Source organism: Mauremys mutica, chromosome 6, assembly GCF_020497125.1.
Source record: "Mauremys mutica isolate MM-2020 ecotype Southern chromosome 6, ASM2049712v1, whole genome shotgun sequence".
Classification (NCBI taxonomy): Eukaryota; Metazoa; Chordata; order Testudines; family Geoemydidae; genus Mauremys; species Mauremys mutica.
In genome coordinates, this window is record NC_059077.1 from 82,406,797 (window position 1) to 82,428,468 (window position 21,672).

The 21,672-nt window shown below is 38.1% G+C and overlaps 1 protein-coding gene across 2 annotated transcripts in view; it reads left to right on the top strand.

Moving 5' to 3' along the window:
- The window catches only part of LOC123372908 (contactin-associated protein-like 4), a 302,483-nt gene that overhangs the window by 95,182 nt on the left and 185,629 nt on the right, over positions 1 to 21,672 (top strand). For both annotated transcript variants that reach the window (XM_045021533.1, XM_045021534.1), the window contains one exon: positions 2,426 to 2,619. In XM_045021533.1, coding sequence (XP_044877468.1) covers positions 2,426 to 2,619 — 194 coding nt within the window. The remainder of the gene's footprint in view (positions 1 to 2,425; positions 2,620 to 21,672) is intronic.

A 21,672-nucleotide genomic window follows, 5' to 3' on the forward strand; every position in this document is an offset into this window, starting at 1 on the left:
CAGCTTAAAGCAACACTCATGTCTAACCCTGTGCTAAGGACCCCAAACTTTAACAAACCTTTACTAGTAGCCACAAATTCATCCAAGTGTGGTGTGGAAGCAGTTTGAATGTGCCCCCCCCCCAAAAAGGGGGTGGGGCAAAAATTCCACCGTGTCGTGTTTCTCAGCAAAAATTGTCGAAAAAAAGTCGTCACGGGTCAATCACCCAAAAAAAAAAAAAAAGGTTACACCATTGTGTACTCTCTAAAAAGCTACATCCATATATTTAAAAACGGCATTTCCACCTGCGCTAAAGTGGCTTCATACCGTCAACAAACAAACAAACAAAAATAAACACTTCTTCGATACAGTTTAGCTCTCCAAAATTTTAATGTTAAAATACAACACTTTTCAAAAGCTTCTAACAAAATGGCTAATGCACTCTCCTGTAAAAGTTTCCCAAAATCAACTGGTTAAAATCATCCTTAAAATGTAAACAATGTTGTTAGTTTTTATATAATCAGTAGTATAGCTAAAGGTGCATGTTTCTTATTAATGCTGTTTTCTGCTAAAGCTCCAAAAAAAATAAAATAATCACAGCCAGTGTAAAACAGGCTGTCCAGCACCATCTGCAATTTCGGGGTGTGTCATAAACATACAGCTAAGAGTAGCATAAAATCCCTCCTTTACCTGTAAGGGGTTAAAAAGCTCAAATAACCTGGTGGGCACCTAACCAAAAAAAAAAAAAAAAATTAAAAAAAATCCTTTCAAATCTGTGTGGGGAGGTTTTTGTCTGGGCTCTCTTTGTGGTTCTCTCTCAAACAAATAGGGACCTGGGCAGAAAAAAAAAATCTCCTAAAACCCTACCTAAAATAAGCATCTAAAATTACAAAAATTGTAAGTAATAGCAAAAAAAAAAGTGTTAAATTATCTTTTGTTTTAGCTTGTAAATTTTCCCTATGCTAAAAGGTAATTTTATTCCTGTTTTGTAACTAAAAAGCAAAATTAAAAAAAAAATCCTCTGGGTTTTAAATCTTTTTATTTACCCTGTAAAGTTTTCTTCCATCTTAATTTTGCAGGTGTAATTCTTTTACTTTTTTTAAATAAAATTCTTCTTTTAAAAACTTAATTAATTTTCAGTGTCCTAAAAAACAAAAATTTGGTCTGTGCTCACTTTGCTAACCTAATGGTTGGTATATTATTCTCAAGTACCCACCACCCTCAAAAGGGGGTAAAGGGGCTTGGAGGAATATTTTTTGGGGGGAGGGGGGAATAGGGCTCCAAGTGGCCCTTCCCTAAATGTTTGTTTAAATAATTTGGTGGTGGCAGCAATATCGTCCAAAAACAAACAAACAAACAAAAATTTCGCCTTAAAAAAGTTTGAATTTAAGCTGGTAAAATATGAGTTTAGGGGGTCTTTCATGCGGGTCCCCATACCTGTACCCCAAAGTTCAAAGTAAAGAAAAAAAAAAGCCAACATAAATTTAACTCTTTTTTAAATCAACTGTTTGGTTTAGGAATGACTACTACTACTACTATTTATATAGTACTAGTACTACTATTTATATAGTACTATATCAATCAAGAAACTATATTTATATAGTACTAGTTTCTTGATTGAGTACAGGGTGTAGGCCCTGATCCTGGAACAATTATGTATATACTTAACTGTTCTCCTGTCAGTAGCCTTACTGATTAAGCATGTGCATAAGTGTTTGCAGGATCAGGACCTTAGTTTGTATTCCTGAATCAGCTACTGACTTACTGGTGATTTTGGAAAATCATATAAACTCCCTCCATACACTTACCTCAGTTTACCCAACATAAAAATAGACATAAATATTTACTTCATGGGAACATTATTATGGTTTGTAAATTATGGTTTGTAAACAAATTGAGACCTCGGCATGAAGACATTGTCTAAGTGAAGAGCATTATTATAATTAACAAACATATACTGTACACTGAAAAGTCCATTGCAAAAGAGGGATACAGGATGACAGGAGAAAAAAAGGCAGTAAATCAAAATCACAATGTATCTTAGTATTTTTTGCCCAGATTCCTTCATTCAAACTGTTTTAGGGATTTATTTTTTTAATGCCACTCACAAGTAATAGTGAATATATCATTTCTAGCTCATCTGTAGTGTGAATTTAATTACACCTCTACCTCGATATAACATGACCCGATATAACACGAATTTGGATATAACACGGTAAAGCAGTGCTCCGGGGAGCGGGGCCGCGCACTCTGGTGGATCAAAGCAAGTTCGACATAATGCGGTTTCACCTATAACGCGGTACGATTTTTTGGCTCCCGAGGTAGAGGTGTAGTTTTTGTATACATTGGGTTGATATTTGCTCCTGTTATGAATTAATAATTTGTATCTTTCTACAACTTTTATTCTATTCTTTTGTTCCTTTTGTTTCCCCCTTTACTCTCAAAGGAGCTGGTGGTTGGTCTCCTCTTGTGTCCAACAAATATCAGTGGCTCCAGATTGATCTTGGTGAGAGAACTGAGATCACTGCGGTTGCTACCCAAGGTGGATATGGGAGTTCGGACTGGGTAACAAGCTACCTCCTGATGTTCAGTGACAGTGGAAGGAACTGGAAACAATATCATCAAGAAGAAATCATTTGGGTATGTTTCTTTAACGATAGGCACTGAGTTTTGGTGGATAAGTTGGAGCATGTGCAATAGATATAAACCAATGGAATTTAAAGAATTACTTTGAAAGGGGTATCCAAATAAATAGCTACAAGATAATTTTTTTAATTCACATTATTCCATTAAAAAGTCTAGAGGGTGTGATATGAGGAATAAAAAGGTAATGCACAATCCTTTTTGTGTTGCTATGTACAGTGGAGTGGTGGTTTTTCTTCACTGTCACTTTTATTGTATTAAAGTGAAAATATTTTACTGTTCTTATTTCTTTGGATCATATGGTCTAAGATTTAAAAAAAAACAAAAACAAATGGAAACCATGACTTTTTAAAAAACAGTGTAAGCACAAGAACCTTTGGTGGTAATATCTATTGAATCCTGTTTCTGATATTTTGAGCCCTAACCCCCTAGAAAACCATCCTAGAAGGTGCTCAGCCCCTCCACTCCCACCAAGGTCAGTGATAGTGGAGGATGCTCAGCACCTCAGAGGTGGTTCTAGAGCCGATGGCACGTGTGCATTTTTGTAATATTTGACAAAGGGGGGAACTTTTCTTGATCCTCAGTGGTTATCAATTTGTGCAATGAAGCAAGAATATTGATACTCCTTGTACTGCAATTGTATCCTGCCTAGTGTAACGCCCATCTCTTCTTATACATGTACATGTTTGATTCATTTTTCAATTTCCTAAGCTTTTCACTTCAATAATTTCTTACTGCAGGGAGTATCAAAGGTTAATTAAACATTGTGTTAAAATGTATGTCATCTTATACATTTTAATTTTTGTTGACTTTCAATTTTAAGTGTTCTTTTCATTCTATTATTGCCAAGGCCTTGTGTATGTTATAATGTGATTATGCAGTGGCATAAGTTGTTGCATAATTATCTTTTTTGAATTTGCTACATATTTAGTCCCCAGCATGTGTTTTCATAATAAGAAAACAAATATATATTCTAGTCTGTATGTTCACAAGGAGGGGAATCTAAATGGTAAATGAGCACAAAGTCTTCTGGAGTCTGTGGACAGACTGAAACAATAAATCTGAATGGTGTAAACTGCCTGGACACTATAATGAGGTGTTGATTCTGAAACCTGACAGGGCTACTTTAAATGTCAGTGAAGGTAACTATTTTACTGGTGATCATTATAACTGAAACATCAAACTCTTTCCCATGGTTGTTAAGTGCAGTTGCAGATATTGGAACTGGGGCACCATGAAGGAAGCTAATTGTTAATTGTTGCTGTGGTGGAGAAGGAAGACATCAATTTCCATTCCTCAAACATAGTCACAAGGGACACTCTACTGTTTGTAATGTGCTGGACCAAAAGTTGGAGGCAGGGTTTGAGGGAGTAGTGATGCAGAACTCAGGGACACTGTTCTCTTTTTTCCCCAATACCCTTCTTTCTTTATATGCTTTATTTCTAGCCGAACTTTTACTTTTCTCTTCTCCAAACTAAGTAACATAATTCTGGTCTTTATATGGAAGCTCTCATGCCTCGAATTATTGTGTAGTCCTTCTCTTGACCTTTTAGAGTTCTATTATGACTTTTCTCAGATGAAGGGACCAACTTTAAATGCAGGATTCAAGTTAAGCTCATCACATCAATTTATAATTTCATTGTATTTTCTGTATTATTTTCTGTCCTCTGAAAACAATTGATCCCCTTCTAAAATCATTGGAACGTCTCATCTGAGAAAGGAGAACAGGTTACGTGATTCCTTATTAACTTTTGGACTACCACCGTGCATTGGGAAAACAGCTTCATTGAGATTTTCATGGTGATTCCTAGAGTTTTTGCTTTGCTTCCCACATACCCCTCCCCTGAGAGTTTATAAGTAAATCAGAACTCATCAGTGTGTGCAAACAGTTTGCAGTACATTGTCCCTTTTAATATGTATTACCTTGCATTGTATCTCATTTCAGCTCCCATCAAGTTGCCCAGTTGTTTTATGTTTGTTGAGTCTTTCTGAGATTTGTGAAAATTCTTTCTAATCTTGAATAATAAATATGTTTATTCCTACAATAGAATTTAATGTCTCACTATTTGATTCCTTTTAATTGTTGTTTATTAATATAGAATAGCCACTATTGTGTCTAAATTGAACTGTAAAGCAACTGATATTGGGCTGGGGTGGAGGCTCGGCATCCTGGTGACAAGTCTGAGATTCTTGCAGGGGAGTGCAAAGGGCATACGGCCTTGAGAACACCCTTTGAAAGAGTGCAGCATTGTCTTCTCCAGCGAAGGGCCTCATCTGCCAAGAGAAGTTAGGTCTGTGACTCCTCCCCACCATCTCCATTCATTTTGAGCAGACTATCACCGCTGATGAGCTAGGCATCTGGAGTTGTGGTTGTTGAGCACAAGAACTAGGATTGTGCTCTCAGCACTACTGCTGACTTGCTTGTAGGTATGTGTCCCCGTTGTCCGCCCATACAGGGCTGGGGACAGTCTGGCCCTTGATCTCTTCCTACTCTGTCAGCTGACTACTTAAACATATTCCCTACTTGCTATCTCTTGGTCCATGACAATACTTTACCTGTTATTTTTGCATTCTGTTTACTCTTAAAGATTCTGTAATAAAAGCTTTTTGGAAAGACTAGAGAATATAGCTAATAGTTCTGTTCTCTTATGTTTGATTAACTTTTTCAAGGCATTCTGATATGTCAGTCACAATTTCCCTTTGCACAACCTGGGCAGATTTTCTCTGTTGTACTTTATTTTCTCAATTATTTTTCTTAATACCGAAATAAGACTTGCCCATCTCTGTAATGCCTAGGATCAATCTTAACATCTTTTTCTGAAACTTGGTACAATTCTAACCAGCCTGCAATTCTCTAATGAAGCAGCTCTTATTAATAAAAAAATACATATTTTGATAAGACTTTGACCTTTTATAAAGGGTTCATTTAATCTTTGGAAGAGATTAATTCTGTTCAAATTAATTTTAGATGTTCCTTTGTATTACTTTACACAGTTAATGCATTTGAACAGTGGAAACTATATGTCTTTCAAAACACTCTTCAACCTGCTTGCATCTTCCTATTTTTTAGGATATAATTACAGACACAATGGGGCCCATTTTCTCTGTATAGTGATCTGTGTTTCAAATCTGAGTGCATATTTAAGTTCTAGCTTTGTGCCCTAGAAAGATAAACATCTTTTCTGTTCTTATTCTTCCAAACAACTACAACTGATGTGGGGGAGAATGGCATAGTACACAAGTGACATGGCCCACTGAAGGATGCATCACTATGCCATGCAGTCGATTTGGAAGGGAAAAATTGCAATTATTTTCCAATTACAGCTAGCCTGTTTCCTTTTCTGATATACGATGTGAGAAATGTCCACAATTCATTGTTTTTCAAGGACATGACACTTTATCCATTACAAAGCTTTGATCTAGGTGCCATTAATATTTATTAAACTATCTTCTCAAATATAAGCCTAAAGCGGAGAAATGACATCAGAAATTACCAGTGTTCAGCATTCAGATTGTTACACACAGTGAAATCACAAATAGCAAGCTCTGTCTTGAAAATACAGTGGAAGACAGTGTGAAAATGCCTCTTAAAACAATGTAAAAATATTTTTTCAGATAAATTCGGGGACCTGTTTTCCACATGCTATTTTCCTTTATTCTTTTTCGTGGCTCATGTTATAACTGGACGTATCACTGCCCTGACTTCTGATCCTCACTCCAGCCTTCTTGAAGTCTAATTCCATGGACCTTCCCAAGGTGGGGGAAGGACTGACAGATTTCCTGTCAGTCTGGTGGTGGAGACTATGTATGTGGCATAGATATTTCTCCAGCCCCAGCCACCCTTGGGTCACCTCATGCACAGATTTCCAGCCTTCGTGGGTCCAGTACACTGAGTGGAGAGTCTTCAGAAATGGCAACTTTTCCCATTCCTCCCTTCATGTGGCTCAGCAGGTCAGCCTGCCATTGTGAATTTTTAATGTATCTCTTCTTTGAAGTATCTGCATTTGCAATGGCTTGCACATCAAGTGTTTGGGTGATATTTTGATTTGTTTTTCAAGATACCAGAAACAGTCTGATTCAAATTAACTTTGCATAATTCATTTATGCATAATAACTAAACTGCAACCGACCTCAGTGTCTCCATAGCATTCTCAAGAAGAAAACATATTCAGGCTCTGTCAGTTTGTATGTCTCATGCATAACATATAAAATGTACCTGTCTTAGCAGTAATCTTTGTAATTTATCTTTCAGTAAGTTTAGAGAGTATGTTTAAAATGCTACAGAATGAACCCGTATGGTTTAAAACATCTGCATTTTTTATGTTTAAAAAAAACCCAGCATGAAAGGCAAGAAAATGTACTTAATATGTTCTAATTTAGTATATAAATTGCTAAGCTCAATATAGCCTGAACTAGTGTTTATCATAGCAAGGATATTGCTATCTTAAATAAAAACAATCCCTATAACCTTTTGCACAGACTATGTGTTTTTAACAAAAAAACTACAACAAAAAATTCCTAAATAGATGCCCTTTGTCACAAATCTACTATATGTTGACGATTGATTGTTTTGCTTTTAATAAGCTCATGAGTTTTTAGCTCTTCCTTGACTATGCCTGTCTTCCATAGCAAGAATAGCAGTCACAACTCTGACGCCATCATCTATTCAACACTACTCTCCCCCGCTGCAAAAAACAAACACCCTCTAGCAAAGAGACAATTCAACCAACCAACAAAAGAAAAAGAACAAACTAAGTAGTTTGTAGTTGAAAAAGTAGCTCCAGAGACTCCATTAAGTCCACCAGAGACTTTGTTACTGATACCGATATTATGTGGAAAGGGGTCGGATACTATGGTGCTGAGTGGCAGTGTAAAGCCTAAAGCTACAGAAATAGATTAGAAATGCTCCCGTTCCTGCTCCAGTCAGTGGGGACTTTTAAAACTGAATTAAGCGATCAGCAGCATCAGGCCCTAGATGCTTTAATGTAACCTGAAACATGTATTATGTGGCCACACAGGAGATTGAAAAAAGTGGTGTCTTAAAGGAAGCAGATAAGTGATGGAAACTGAAAGAAAACCTGAAGGTAATATATTAATAAAGGTTTTGTATTTAAAGGCTTTTGCCTTCAAAAAAAAGTCTCTGCTGCATTTTATTATTGAGATGAATTTAGAAATAAACTTTTTTTAAAAGTAAAAATAATACTAGATGGAGATTTATTTTTACTTAGCAGTTTATTGAAATATTGCAGAACATGGCCTCTTTATTTATGTCACAAATTGCATAAAAGCAGAAACAAATAAATGATCCGAACATTTTATGTATAATAAAAATATAGGCTCGTTTCCTGCCCTTAATATAGCATATGTTCATTCCTTTGCTGATTCAGAGGTGAAGCGGGTATCATCATCTGTTTAAAACTCTCCAAGTTGGGACCAAGCTAGAATATAAAATCCCATCTGAGATACAAATGACCAACACCTGCCAGTGGAGAAGTGCTGGCTAATGAAGTTTGTGCTATACTCAGATAGCTGTAACATATGCTTAGTCTGTTGTTTCACTTGGAATGACGAGGAGAACAGAGCCAGGTGAATAATTCATTACAAATAATTTATTCAATGAATTTCTGTATCTTTTTCTATTTGTGAATTGTCCGTGAGCAGACTGTGATTTATGGAAGTGAATCCATCATTTTAAAAGTATTTGCAGGATAATACTTTTTGCAAATACTTCTAGCTCTCCATTCACAAACAGTTTCTTGCAGGTGTTCAGTGTCTGAGTTGTTTTGATTGGATGTATAGATCACAATGGTATATTTCTGTTCCCTGATTAGATTAGTGTTAATGCTCACAATAGCAAGTTTGAAATTCACTATACACAAATGTTCTGCAATCATGTCTTTGTGATGGGGTGTTCGCCCCACACCAGCCTGGAAGGGGTTAATCATGCTGTGAAGGGGCCAATTACTCAGTAGGCCACAACTGAGGGGAATAAAATGGCCTAAGTAATCCCCTGAATGATGTCAGGGCCAAACTAAGAAGGGACAGGCAGGACTAGGATAAAACCAGGAAGCTGGCAACAGAAAGGGGCTGCGGGAAAGTAGTCTATAGTCACTCCCTTGGAGGAGGGAGTTTTAGTTCCCACACCCAGAGAGACAGGGGAAGCAAGAAGCTGGAGGAAGGAGTCCAGGAAAAGAGCAACAAGGTGTGAGGGAAAACAGACCACAATTGCCCAGATATAGGGTCCCTGGACTGGTATCCAGAATAGTGGGCAGGCCTGGGTTCCCCTACTAGACAATGGGGAAGTGCAATTAGAGAAGTGCATGAGAAGGCTGCCAGAGACTGTTAGTAGAGAAAGACTTTGATACCTTGGAAGGGGAAGACTAAAATGACCTGGCCGGAAGGCCAAGACATGAAGAAAGAGTACCCTGAGTCGCAAGGAGCAAGAGAGAAATGGCAGGGCATGCAGTGAGCAGCAGAATGGGGTGTCAGAACTGACTGGAGCAAATTCCCAGACATGGCAAAAAGAAGGCGCCCCTAGAGGTGAATAGAGCACCCTGTGACAATGTTGAATACTTTGGTGAATATTTCAGCCAGTAACCGTGTTTGTAAAAATGTTCTTGGAAAAGAAACAAAAAAAGTAGACATGACAAAACTCAAATTGTTTTTAAAACCTGGACAAATTTAAGTGGGAAACTTCTTTTGTAGCATTCACTTTGTTCCAGAGGAAAATAACTTGATGCATATTTATACCTATTAAATCTCCTTGGTTGGCCAAGAAACTCCTGATTTCAGGTGTCTACTCTTTAGCTCCTTGAGCAGCTGATTCATTTTCGTAATTGGGAGAGAAACAGTGCTGGGTGGTAGGGGGAAGTAAGGTGATATAGGCCACATCTCTTTGGTTATGGGGTAAAATTTACTAAGGTACCTAAGAGATTTAGGCACGCAAGCCCCATTGACTTTAATGTGACTTAAATAACTTGAGCACTCTTGAAAATTTTACGCACAGTCCACTCCAGAGACCTCACTGTAGTAGGACTCTAACCTTATAGCTATTGCCTAGAGCATAGCCCCATCCTGCCCGTGACCAGAAGGAAATGGTTAAATTGATGTGGACAGTGTGGTATAGGGTATTGACTTGTCCATATCTCAGTGGCTGTAGGCAGTTTGGGGGGGGAGAGGTTTATTTGGAGGGGGGAGATAGTGGGCTATGGAGAATACTAAATGTAGAAGAACCTAAGAAGGGGAGAGGGCTCAAAGGGGAGGTGATGGGGAAATTCAAGTCTAGGAAGCCAGAGGTGGGATGTAGGATGGAGGGGAAACTCCAGAGTCAGCAATATGGAAGTGAAGGATTTGTTGGTGGGGAAGTTTGTGTAAAAGATTTAATGTACATTTGTCAGTATGCAAATTGGGGTATTATAATATTTATCTAAAATGTCTGATTTTCTATAGCCAGGTTTATGGCTCCACTGCCAATTGAAATGAACTCTATACCCATTGCTATTTTTATACAATGTTTAACGGGCATCTAATAAGTCTGATTTATCAGTCACAATGATTGATAGTTTGTATAAAATAGCAGAGGTGAAAAGATGAATGCATACATCAAATGTAACCTAGCCCAGCTGTAATATGGTTTGTAATATTTTTAAAATAAACTTCACTCAAATGAAAACATTATATTGTTTATATAGATTCAGTGATTTAGTTTTAATTGAAAACCCAGATTAGGTGAGTGGTAACAGATGGATTAAAAAAAAAGACAGATGCAAAGCATGCAATTTATTATTTACTGTAAGTGTACAGATTCTGATAATTCACATGCATGAGAACTTGTATGTGTCAGACAACTAAGGAAGCCAGATTCAAATAACAGAGAATATAGTGTATGTTCAAAATACTTTTATGTGGTATAAATGCCACAATTTATAGAAGTGAATGCTTTGCTGGAATTAGAAGTTAATAGGTCCGTCTTAGTCAATGTATACTTCCCTGTCACAGATATTCTAAGTGATCAGAAGCACTGGGGTTCAAATCTCAATCTCTGATAACAGTTATGTCAATGTTTTAACTGAGTGTCTTGGCTGTGTTCCAGACAGGTTTAGAGGCTGCACACTGAGAGGTATATTCACTTAAAGTAAAAAAAAAAAGACTCTGAGGATCAGTATTACTGCTGATCTGAATTATTTTTCTGCCAAGAATCCAAAACATTCATGATCAACCTACCTTCTTTTTGTTTTAATTTTAATTTATTTATAGAACGATGCCAATTCAGTTTGAATTTGTGTCATGTGATAGCGACAGCAACTGGCAGATCTGTTTTCTTTTCTTATATTCAATCAATAACTCTGTTTTCTGTTTCGAAGAATACAGTCTTAATATAGACAAAGCTATTAAAAGCAGATCTCGAATAAGAGCAGAAATTTTCTAACACACAACAATATTATAGAAACAGTTTTTGAGTTTGACTCAAATATCTCAATTATCCTCATTTTAGACCGTATTTTTGCCTTTGCCCTAGGGAGACTTTTTTTGCTGTAAATAATTTACAATAGTATTGAATTTGGACTTTTCTTTGTTTATTTTATTTGTTGGATGGTTTTGAATAGAAAATAGTCACTTTTCTGAAAAAGTTTCAGGAAAAGTTATTTATTGTTAGAAGAAAAAGCTTCATGTCACTTGACTCCGCTGGAGTAATATTATGCTATGTTGTTCATTTTTAGATCACTTCCACACTTATCGGCTATTAGTAGTATGGGGACTGTTGCCTCTTTTTGACTCAAGCAGCTAGTCAGAGTTTGGGGTCCTGGAGATGTTCTAGTTGGAAACAGAAATTGATGGAGTCAGGTATTGTCGTTGATGCAATCATGTTTATTAACAAAGAATGAACAAAGTCCGGAGTGGAAGGCATTTTTATCTAGTGAAGAAAGCATGACACTAGCAGAGAGGAGATGGAGTCTAAAAATGGTTTGTATAATGACCATCTAATTTTGAACAAGTCAGTTATCTCTTATGTACCATGTTTTTTCCAACCTTTAACATGGAGACAATATCACAGTTACTACTCACTGGGCTGTGAGAATTAAAGAAGCAATGTTTGAAAATATAAAGTGCTATTTAATAACAACAACAACAACAACAATTAATTTATTAGCTTCTTGCTTCTTGGAGGAAGAGAGAACAGCACTGCACAGAGAAGAATCCTGCTGTATACAGGCTTCATTGACTTTCACAAAGCCTGGATAGTTCAGATGACGTTCTTATATGTGTATAGAGTGGGAAAGATTGGGTGAAGTTGGTGCTGTGGAGGGATATTTGGTAGAAGCATATTTTGCTGCAAGTGATGCAAATACAAAAATTAAAAGTAAAGAAGAAGAAAGGATACACAGACTGTGATGGGGTGTCCACCTCATACATGGCAGAGCAATGAGGTTAATTAACCTGATAGTCTATACTTGGGGGAGAGCCAGGTATTGAAAGACTGATTGATGGAGCCCAGCTGAGAAGGAACAGATGGTGCTGGTAGAAAGCAGAAAGGTGCTGCTGGAGAAGTAGTTGACAATCACTACTTGGAAGAAGGGAGGTGTATTTGGGGCTATGAAGTTGAGTAGTCTGCAGTTACTCTCGGGGAGGAGGAAGTTTGGGCTGGTAAACTCAGAGATGGGGAGCCAGAAGTTTGAGCCAAGAAGTAGAAAGAAGTCCAGGGAACTAGCAACAGGGTCTGTGAGTAAGCAGGCCATAGTTGTTGGACATATAATTCCTGGACTAGAACCCGGAGTAAAGGGCAGGACGAGGTTTCCCTAGCAGCCACTGGGGAAGTGGTACAGTCTAGGCAGTGAAGGGAAGACTGCCATTTTGGATGGAGAGACTTTGATTCCCTGGAAGGAGAGGGCTATAGCAACCTGGCTGAAGGGCCAAGCCACAAAGACAGAGCACCCTGAATCACAGAAAGAGAGGCAGCAGGGCATGTGAATGAGCAACAGAAGAGGGCACTGCATGTAAAAGGAGCTAATCTCCCAAGCAGCCAGGAGAAGGCACCCTAGCAATGAGTGTAACCAGTGGTGCAGACTAGTACTGGTGATGTTAGGCTCCACTGGTGAAGATGGCTTAGACTGAAGACTAAACAGAAGGATTGGAATATATTCCCAGAGTTTCAAATCTATACAAAGCTGGCTCAATTCTTTATCCCCCAGGTAGATGTATTATGTGTCATGCAGTTTACTGTGTGAATTTTTCAGACAAGATCTTAAAAACTAATGTCTTGGAAGCTCTCTGTTAAGATATATATCTTTAAAGAGATGGTTTGGAAGACAGGTTTGTCCCATTGTCTATGTACAAAGTGTTTCCTCACTTCATTGTAGTACAGCCTATTGTATATTGATTGGATGCTGATACTCTACCTGAGAGCCCACTTTACTTCAGTGATGCTGTTTGTATATGATATTCAGGATGAAAGGTGCTATTTAAATGTAAAATATTACAATGCACTTAATTGAGACAAGCTGAATTAGGATGACTGTTCTTTTGGAACATCTCCCAGGAAATTGATATTACCTAATAATACTAAATGGCAATTACTGCTGCTTAATCAGCACATTATTACTATAGAATAAATGTATTACTTCATAAAAATTGAATCAAAGTTCCTGGCTAGTTTTGTAGATCTTCTTGAGAAACCAGCCAAATGTCAGTATGCCATGTACCTTTCTAACTGTAAAATTCTATCAGAAGTTCCCATTTGTATCATACATTGTATTATTTGACAAAGACATTCTTATGGTATAAAGAGAGAGTATATTTTAGGCAAAAGCATAAGTGGGCAGAGTTAAGACTGAAGTTTCAGTCTGAGCTGCATTTAAAAAAAAACAACTTTTGTGTGTTTGGCTTCTTATACTTAGCATTGTATTAACATTTGTTTCTTTGAGGTGGTATCTGCTTAAATTCACTTGTTTTTATGTGGTTATTTTATATCTCAAATAATTCTGACTCTAATCAGTCCATATGTTCATATTTACATTAGCTTTATATATAACTTCATATATGTTTATATTCACATGACAGCTTTATTTTGCAAGTCTGTAACATTAATAATCAATAGTCTCATATGACAGATAGTTTCTTATAAAGAAAATGTGCCTCTTCCAAGTGATTATTCTTGACATTTCTGAATGACTTTGTCTAGCACACGGGTCCTGGCCGGCGGTCGAGCATCCACTGAAATGCTACTGATAAGCGGCGTCATCGAGAGGCATCGCCGCCGAAATTCGGCGGCATTTCGGCAGATGCTTGACTGCCGCCATGGTCCTTCATCTGGCGCTCACCAGACAAAAAGGTTGGGGACCACTGGTCTAGCAGTTTGCAGTCCCCGATCATATTACAACTCCCCATTGCCAGAGGTGCTGGAACAATTTGTATAGTGGGGGTGCTGAGAGACATTGAAACAAACTGTAAACCCCGTATATGATGGAGACCACTTCAAGCCAGGGGGTGCGGCAGCACCCCTAGTTCCAGCAGTTATGCCTAGTGCCTTTGGTAGTGCCACATGTAGCAATATTAAAGACTTCCTGGTCTCTTTGAAATGCAGCTTGCTTTCAGGAACATTTCTGCAACGACTTCCTCCAGTTCTCTGTCAGGTGTCTTCATTTGACTATTTTTCTCCCATAGATTAAATTTTCCTTTGACTCCACAAAGGTGTGGTATACAGGAGTTCTGGGAAAAGACCAGTCTGTACTTCCTACTTCTAGAGACTAAGGTCAGGGCTAAAGGAATATGTATAATGTGTATAGGAATCCCCCAATTTGGGAGAAATAAGGAAACATTTCTTTAGCAAGCTGATGGTTTTTAAATAATACAGTTGCTTTAGGATTCACAGACATTGGAAATGTTAGAAACAGCTTAGTGGAAAAAGTGCAGCAGAAACTGTCAGAGACATGTAAATGTCATTCATCACATGACTATTACTATATACATATTTAGCATTTTATATAATGTAATAGTCTGAATTATTTACTGAATGCAATCAATTAACTGGGTCAAGATTGACATATATGGTAGTTTAAAAAACAGAGGAAACTGAGAATATGTGTGAACAGATGAAAACAGTTACTGATTTAAAACAAAAAAGAACGTAAACATTGAGTCAAGTTTCAGAGTGGTAGCCATGTTAGTCTGTATCAGCAAAAACAACAAGGAGTCCTTGTGGCACCTTAGAGACTAACAAATTTATTGGGCATACGTTTTTGTGGGCTAGAACCCACTTCATCAGATGTATGGAGTGGAAAATACAGTAGCAAGTATAAATACACAGCACATGCAAAGATGGGAGTTGCCTTACCAAATGGGAGGTCAGTGTAACGAGGTGTGAGTAACAGTAGGGGAAATGAGTATAGGGGAAATTAGGCTTTGTAGTGACCCATCCACTCCCAGCCTGTATTCAGGCCTAATTTGATGGTGTCCAGCTTGCAAATTAATTCCAGTTCTGCACTTTCACATTGGAGTCTGTTTTTGAAGTTTTTTTGTTGAAGAATTTCCACTTTTAGGACTGTTATTGAGTGACCTGGGGGTGTTCTCCTACTGGTTTTTGAATGTTATAATTCCTGATGTCAGATTTGTGTCCATTTATTCTTTTACTGTTACTCACACTTTCTTGTCAACTGTTTGAAATGAGCCACTCTCATTACCACTACAAAAGTGATTTTTCCTCCCTTGGTATCCTACTGTTAATTGAATTGTCTCATTAGACTGATCTCCCACTTGGTAAGGCAACTCCCACGTGCTGTGTATTTATACCTTCTACTGTATTTTCCACTTCATGCATCTGATGAAGTGGGTTCTAGCCCACGAAAGCTTATGCCCCAAAAAATGTGTTAGTCTCTAAGGTGCCACAAGGACTCCTCGCTGTTTTTATTGAGTCAAGTGTTTTTGAAGTGAGTGATGCATACAAACTGCTGAGAGGCAGCTGACAGTGTTAACACAGTGTTGTCAAAGTTATGAATTCAGGAATGAAATATTGACAATTTGACAACACCTTGCTGACCTTTTAAGAAAACCAAATTGTTTTATCCATATTGTTTTACCTGAGGGGACACACTCTGGCTGTATTGTGAACAATCTCACATTTCAGTGAATAAACTATGTCTATGTTCTTATGTTAGCAGATCAACATTTTTATCCCCTTTTACCTTTCAAATTGGTTATGGAAGCTCAGATGCATCAACAGTTGTGTATTATGAATTCACGTGGCCCATATCTTCACCTCTGATAATACACCATGCCTTGGTGAATTACATTATTCCGAAAAAGTATAGATTTCTGGGAATGTTATTTCCCAGAGAGACAGTGCAGCATTGGTCAGTGCTGATTAGCTGCTGATTGTCACTTTCTGAAGTATATACTCTTTTTTTCAAGGTCAATTAGCCTAGCAACTTCCTAGAGTTCATCATACCCTCAGGTAAGGCAGATATAATGGGGTGCATCTGGGGAGCACATAAAGCATGATTATTATAGTATTTGTCAATCTTTAGTTCCCAATTCCAATACCTTATGTACTAGAGCATGGAATCAAGAAATGGGAAAAGTAGAAAACTAACAATAACAAACTGCACTTATCAAATGAGGTAATTTATTCTTGAAATGAAAATGTTGCATCAACCATGATTGATCCAGAAGTGTAAGAAATAATAGCTTTTGAAACAATGGCTGCTGAATATTAGACACATATTTATATATACCATTGCATGAATTATTACAACTCTTGTTAATAAAACATTCTTTAGAATTCATATAAAGCCCATCAAGTCGATGACATGTGTTATTGCTAAAAGTTAACTCCTATTCACACTGCAGTTGATGACTCATTTAAAACATTTGGCTATCACTCAGTATAATAGCACCCTGTACTGCTTGTTAGATAGGATCAACTCTTGTTAAAATAATATCAACGTTCTGGTAAATTGAAGAATAGGGAAATGAAGGTGCTTGCTTGGTTGATAGCCTTTCTTCATTCTCCCTTCACCGTCCCTCTAACTTCAGTATTTCAATGACAACTTGAAGGTGCTTTCTATTAGCTCAGTAATAACTGTGTATCCTGGACCACCTCAGTGCTTCTTAGCCCAGGGTATTGATATTAATGAGTTAACCAGAAGCACTCTCCACTTAAATTTTTCATAATGAAACAAAAGATTCTCTCCATCCTCTCACCTGTGCACTCTGTGAACTATAAAATCCATCTAGTCTGATTGGCTACTTACCTCAGTAGTCCACCTCCATATGTCCACAACAAACATGATGGCCTGAGCTTCCAACTCTGTCATATTTACTAACTCTGGTATCCTTAATGTTAAAGCTGGTCAAACAACAATGACATTTTCACTGAAGTTTCTTTGTCTCTTATAAAAAAGAGAACAATTTTTCAAATTTGAAATTTCAATTATTTTCTTTTTGGCAAAAATTTTATCACCTCTATGTAGTTTATCCTTCCTGCTCCTCCACTCACTGATAGTAATTCTTTTAAATTAAATTCTATTTAAGATCTGGGGAGATAGGTAGGCTGACAAGGTGGTAAATGGTCAAAAGCTGAGATGCCGTGTTTCTTGGTGGACACTATGTTTCTTGCCTAGACTGGGAAAATGGGGCGAGTTTTAAAGCTGATCACTGTCAACCCTGGAGGGAAGCTACCATTGTAAGTTGGTAATATATTTTTTTCTTACACATCTACAATACCTACATGCAACTATTTGTGCTATAGTGAATCCATTAGAGCACTGATTTCTTCTAAAAAACACTTGCTTCTTTCTTAGCCCGCCCATACCATGGACCTGGTACAAGCCCCACCCTCCTCTTTTTCCGGCTTCCAGGCATTTTGCTCCAGAGAGACACCCTGCATAACTATAGAGCAAGAGCTGGGATCAGCCCCTTAGCTCCCCTGGGTTTAATTAAATGAAGTGGATGGGGATGAGGGCAAGGGAGAAATAGCTAATCCTATCTTCCTTGTTTGCTGGATGAACGCTGTGTGTAAACAGTATTCAGGCACCTTGAGAATAAAGACTTGTTTTAAGAATAAAGCAAACTATTATGCCGGATAATACTTTGTCAATATAAAATGAGTATGAGTAGGCTATCAGCAGTCAATACTGGAATACAAAATATGTATATCTAGGACTTCAGAATGCTTAAAATAATAATCTCAATTTATTAAATGCAGCACATAAATAAAAATCATACTGAGAGCCAACTAAATGGCAAAGCAATTGATCCTCAAAGATGAGAATAATTAAGGGAGTTCGTATTCTGCAGTGAAATGTTGGGTGAATAACCAAAGGAAAAAAAATCCTGCTAACCAAGGGAAAAAACCACTTAGTCAATGAGAAGATAGAACAGCTTAATAACAGAAGTTCTGACTTCCTGGAGTTATGATTAATTGTTGTCATAAGCTCCCCTTTACTGAATAGATTGTGGAAGACATCATGTAATATCTCCACACTGGCAACAGACAAGTTTTGGGTCTTAAGTGTCAGACACCTGGTACTCTGCCCTGAAGTCAGCGAAAGCACTGGGTGCTCAGCACTTCTGAAAATCAGGCCCAGGATTTACATGTACTACTATTGCTGCGTGATATTTTCTCACCTCATCTCCATTATGTTCCAGGAGGAGAAGGCTGGGAAAGATAAGATATAGGAATGATGAGACAGAGGATCTGGGTGTGAGACAGGGTTATATTTCATAACAAATGAAGCTAAGTTAGAGAAATGTGTAGACAGGAAAATCCAATATGCACGATTAGGAGGCCTCTCTGATAACTAAGCTAAGGGGAGCCTACCTCACTGACCTTTGCAAAGCAATCAGATGAGGTATATTGTGGAAAACCTTTTCTTTTGTTTTACTACCATTTTCTGTATTGAAATAAATCTTCTAAAGAATGCTACAGTTGCACTGGATAATTTCATGCAGGCAGCCCTGAAAGGAAGTAAAGTTCTTCAACTTCCAGGGATTGGTACTGAAAGTTGTGGCACCTAACCCCCCATCTGAGGTTTTAGTCAAAAGAGCATAAATAGATGTGTCCTCTCCAGTCGAGGTGTAACAACAAGGCTTGTGCTGGGCAAACATAGGGAAGAAGTGAAAAGACCACAAAGGAGATGTGAGTTGGTGGCCGTAAAGGTGAAAAATGGAATACAAACTGTGGCCCAAATCTTTTCAGATCCTCCCTCTTATGGTGTTGCCACATACTGACCAAGAGACAGCAGAACTGGTGAAGCCTGTTAGGCAGCTTGAGAAAGGGATATCAATGGGCAGCCTACAGAGAACTCAAACATTACCAGTGCACTGTGGAACTGTGCTATTTGGAGGTACTATATGCTTGAGTATGAAGCAAAGTTGCAAGTGTAAGAGGAAAGCTCGAAGCAGCACAGGGGTGAAGGTTGACCAGCCAGCCTCATCCACTGCCACCATGTTGTGTATGTACAGATCCATTGGAGATCCTCCAGCAGCCTATCCTTACCAATCCCTGGCCTACCTCCCTGGCAGATAAGGTGTGCCAAGGCCCCTTTGCAACTCCACAGCACCAAGTCCTGCACAGAAGGGTGACTCATTAAAGTGTGCATTTCACCAAACGTGTTAGAAGAAGCTAAAATTAAAGCATCAACAGTAATTTTAACTCCTCCATTTTGCACATAATAATGCTTTGCTCTTCTTAAGTCAGTGGAGCTAAACTGATTTGCACAAGCTGAAAACCTGTCCCTCTGGGATATTAAGTTTGCATGGCTAAAATGACAAGGTCAAGACTGCAAAAGTTAAAACTTCTAGCGTGTACTACAGGTATATAACATCATTATAGTGTTTTCTGTATTTTGGTTTCTGTCTGAAACTGGTTACCATAAAATATATAGAGTGTTTTCCCTACCTGTTTGAGTCCCTCTCTTGATAGTCATCCCTTCTTGTCAACTGTTGAGAATAGGCCACTTCCACCTTAATTGAGTTGGCCTTGTTCGCACTGACCTCCCACTTGGTAAGGCAACTTCCATCTTATCATGTGTTGTGTGTATATATACTACTTACTGTATTTTTCACTCCATTTATTTGATGAAGTGGGTTTTAGTTCACAAAAGCTTATGCCCAAAAACATTTTTTAGTCTCTAAGGTGCCACAAAGACTCCTCATTGTTTTTAATATAGATTCAGTATATTGAACCAGGGAGCGTAGGCGAGAGGGAGAGAGAAAGAGACCTGCAGTGTAGAATAGAGAGGAGCAATTTGTCCTAAGATAGGAAGGCACCAGTGGTGGGGAGGGATAAAGTCCCTTTAAAAGTTTAAGAAACCTGTTGTGTGCACAGGTACAAAATTTATAACAAGTGCTGTTTGCTACAATATGTTTCTGAAATAACTACAGTTAAGAACCCAGATACTAAGCTGGCATAAAGTCAATTAAGATATGTTAATTTATGCCATCTGAGGCTTTACCCAAGTCATTGTAAGTACATAGTAATAGTAGTTCTGAACTTAGCTTTGTGGGTTTAATTCACTTCTTTATCATCAGATTAATATGCTGCAAAACTTCTGTTAGTCTATAAGGTGCCACAGGATTCTTTGCTGCTTTTACAGATCCAGACTAACACGGCTACCCCTCTGATACAGATTAATATTGTTATTTGACAGTTTATTATGTCAAAAGACATGCTTGTGAATGCCACTGAAACTATAAGCTATAACAGCTCTGTGAGGCAGTTTATTGGATCAATGGAATACATTTGTTTCAAATGTACAATGGTATAATAAACAGCCATTAACTTTTCAAATCTCTTCATTTTCCAGGCACGTGAACCTGGGTGTAGCTCCCCTGCTTCATTTCAGAATCTCTTCCAGAATTGAAAACCTAAAGTTTTCAATTTGAACATGAGCATTTCAACACAATTCTATTTTTGCAAAAAATGTTTGCAAAGTTTCTGGTTTTGTTCCAATTGGAATGAAAAAAACCCCTCAAAACAGACTTATTCTCCAGTAAGCTCTAATTAAAACACAAATGTCAGTGTGTTCTCAGATGACAATATTGCATATTAATACAGATCAGTGCTTTAAAAGTGGGCTCCTTGAATCAGCAGGTGGACGTTTGGTCAGTCTGGTAGGTCATAGCGAGCCTCTGTGGCCCTCAAAGATAAGGAGCAGACTGCTCTGGAGCCTGCCTTCCTCCTCCTTAAGCAGAAATGTACATTGAGATCAGGCCGGGGGGGGGGGGCATGAGCAAGATAGTTTTTTCTGGCTTCTCCTTACCACCATGGGTTAGGCTGTGAGGAAGGGGCAGTGCCGGATTCTCTCTCATGCTCCCCTTCCTATAAGCAAAACACTCAGGGCATGCAGAAGCCATCCTGCTGCAGTTACTGTCCTGCTCTTCTTGCCCTATTGGAACTGTAGTCTGATCTCTGTTTCCAACATGCTGGAGATCTGACTGACAGTTTTCTGAAACCAGGAAGGAATTCTCGACAAAGTGTCTAGTGGGTTTTTTCCTTTTCCTTGCAACATCCTGGAGTCCTGGATTTAAAAGTTGTAGTTTATAAGCAAGTTTGTAATTTTGTTGCAAATTATAGCCAGAGTCCAGTGTGGGTGAGAGGTTCGAAGGCGCCAGTTTCCAGAGTAAACATGATGGAGAGACCCAGGAGATGAACTGTATTAGCCTTGAGGAAGAGGGAGAGAGACTATTACGTTTTCTCCAACTGAGGAACAATTTGTGTGTATCCTCAATCCATCTTGGACAGGAAGGGCAAGAGTCATCACAGGCAGGCTGAGGTTATTTTGCAGAGCGCAAACTCTGGATATAGTTTGTTTGCATGATGCCACTTAGAACTGCACTGAATCAAAATAGATAGCTCTTTGTTGTGAAATTTTTTGAGGACAAGGAGAGTGAGGAATAGCCCCTTCCAGTAAAGTTATCTATGAATAAAGTTGTGGTGTTCTATTTTAAAATCCATTCCTTGGTTTTATTTCCTCCAAGTCTGTAAAAGACAAGCCATAACCTATCATCATATGAAGGAGAAAAACAGGCAGAGTATCAAATGTTACATCTTTA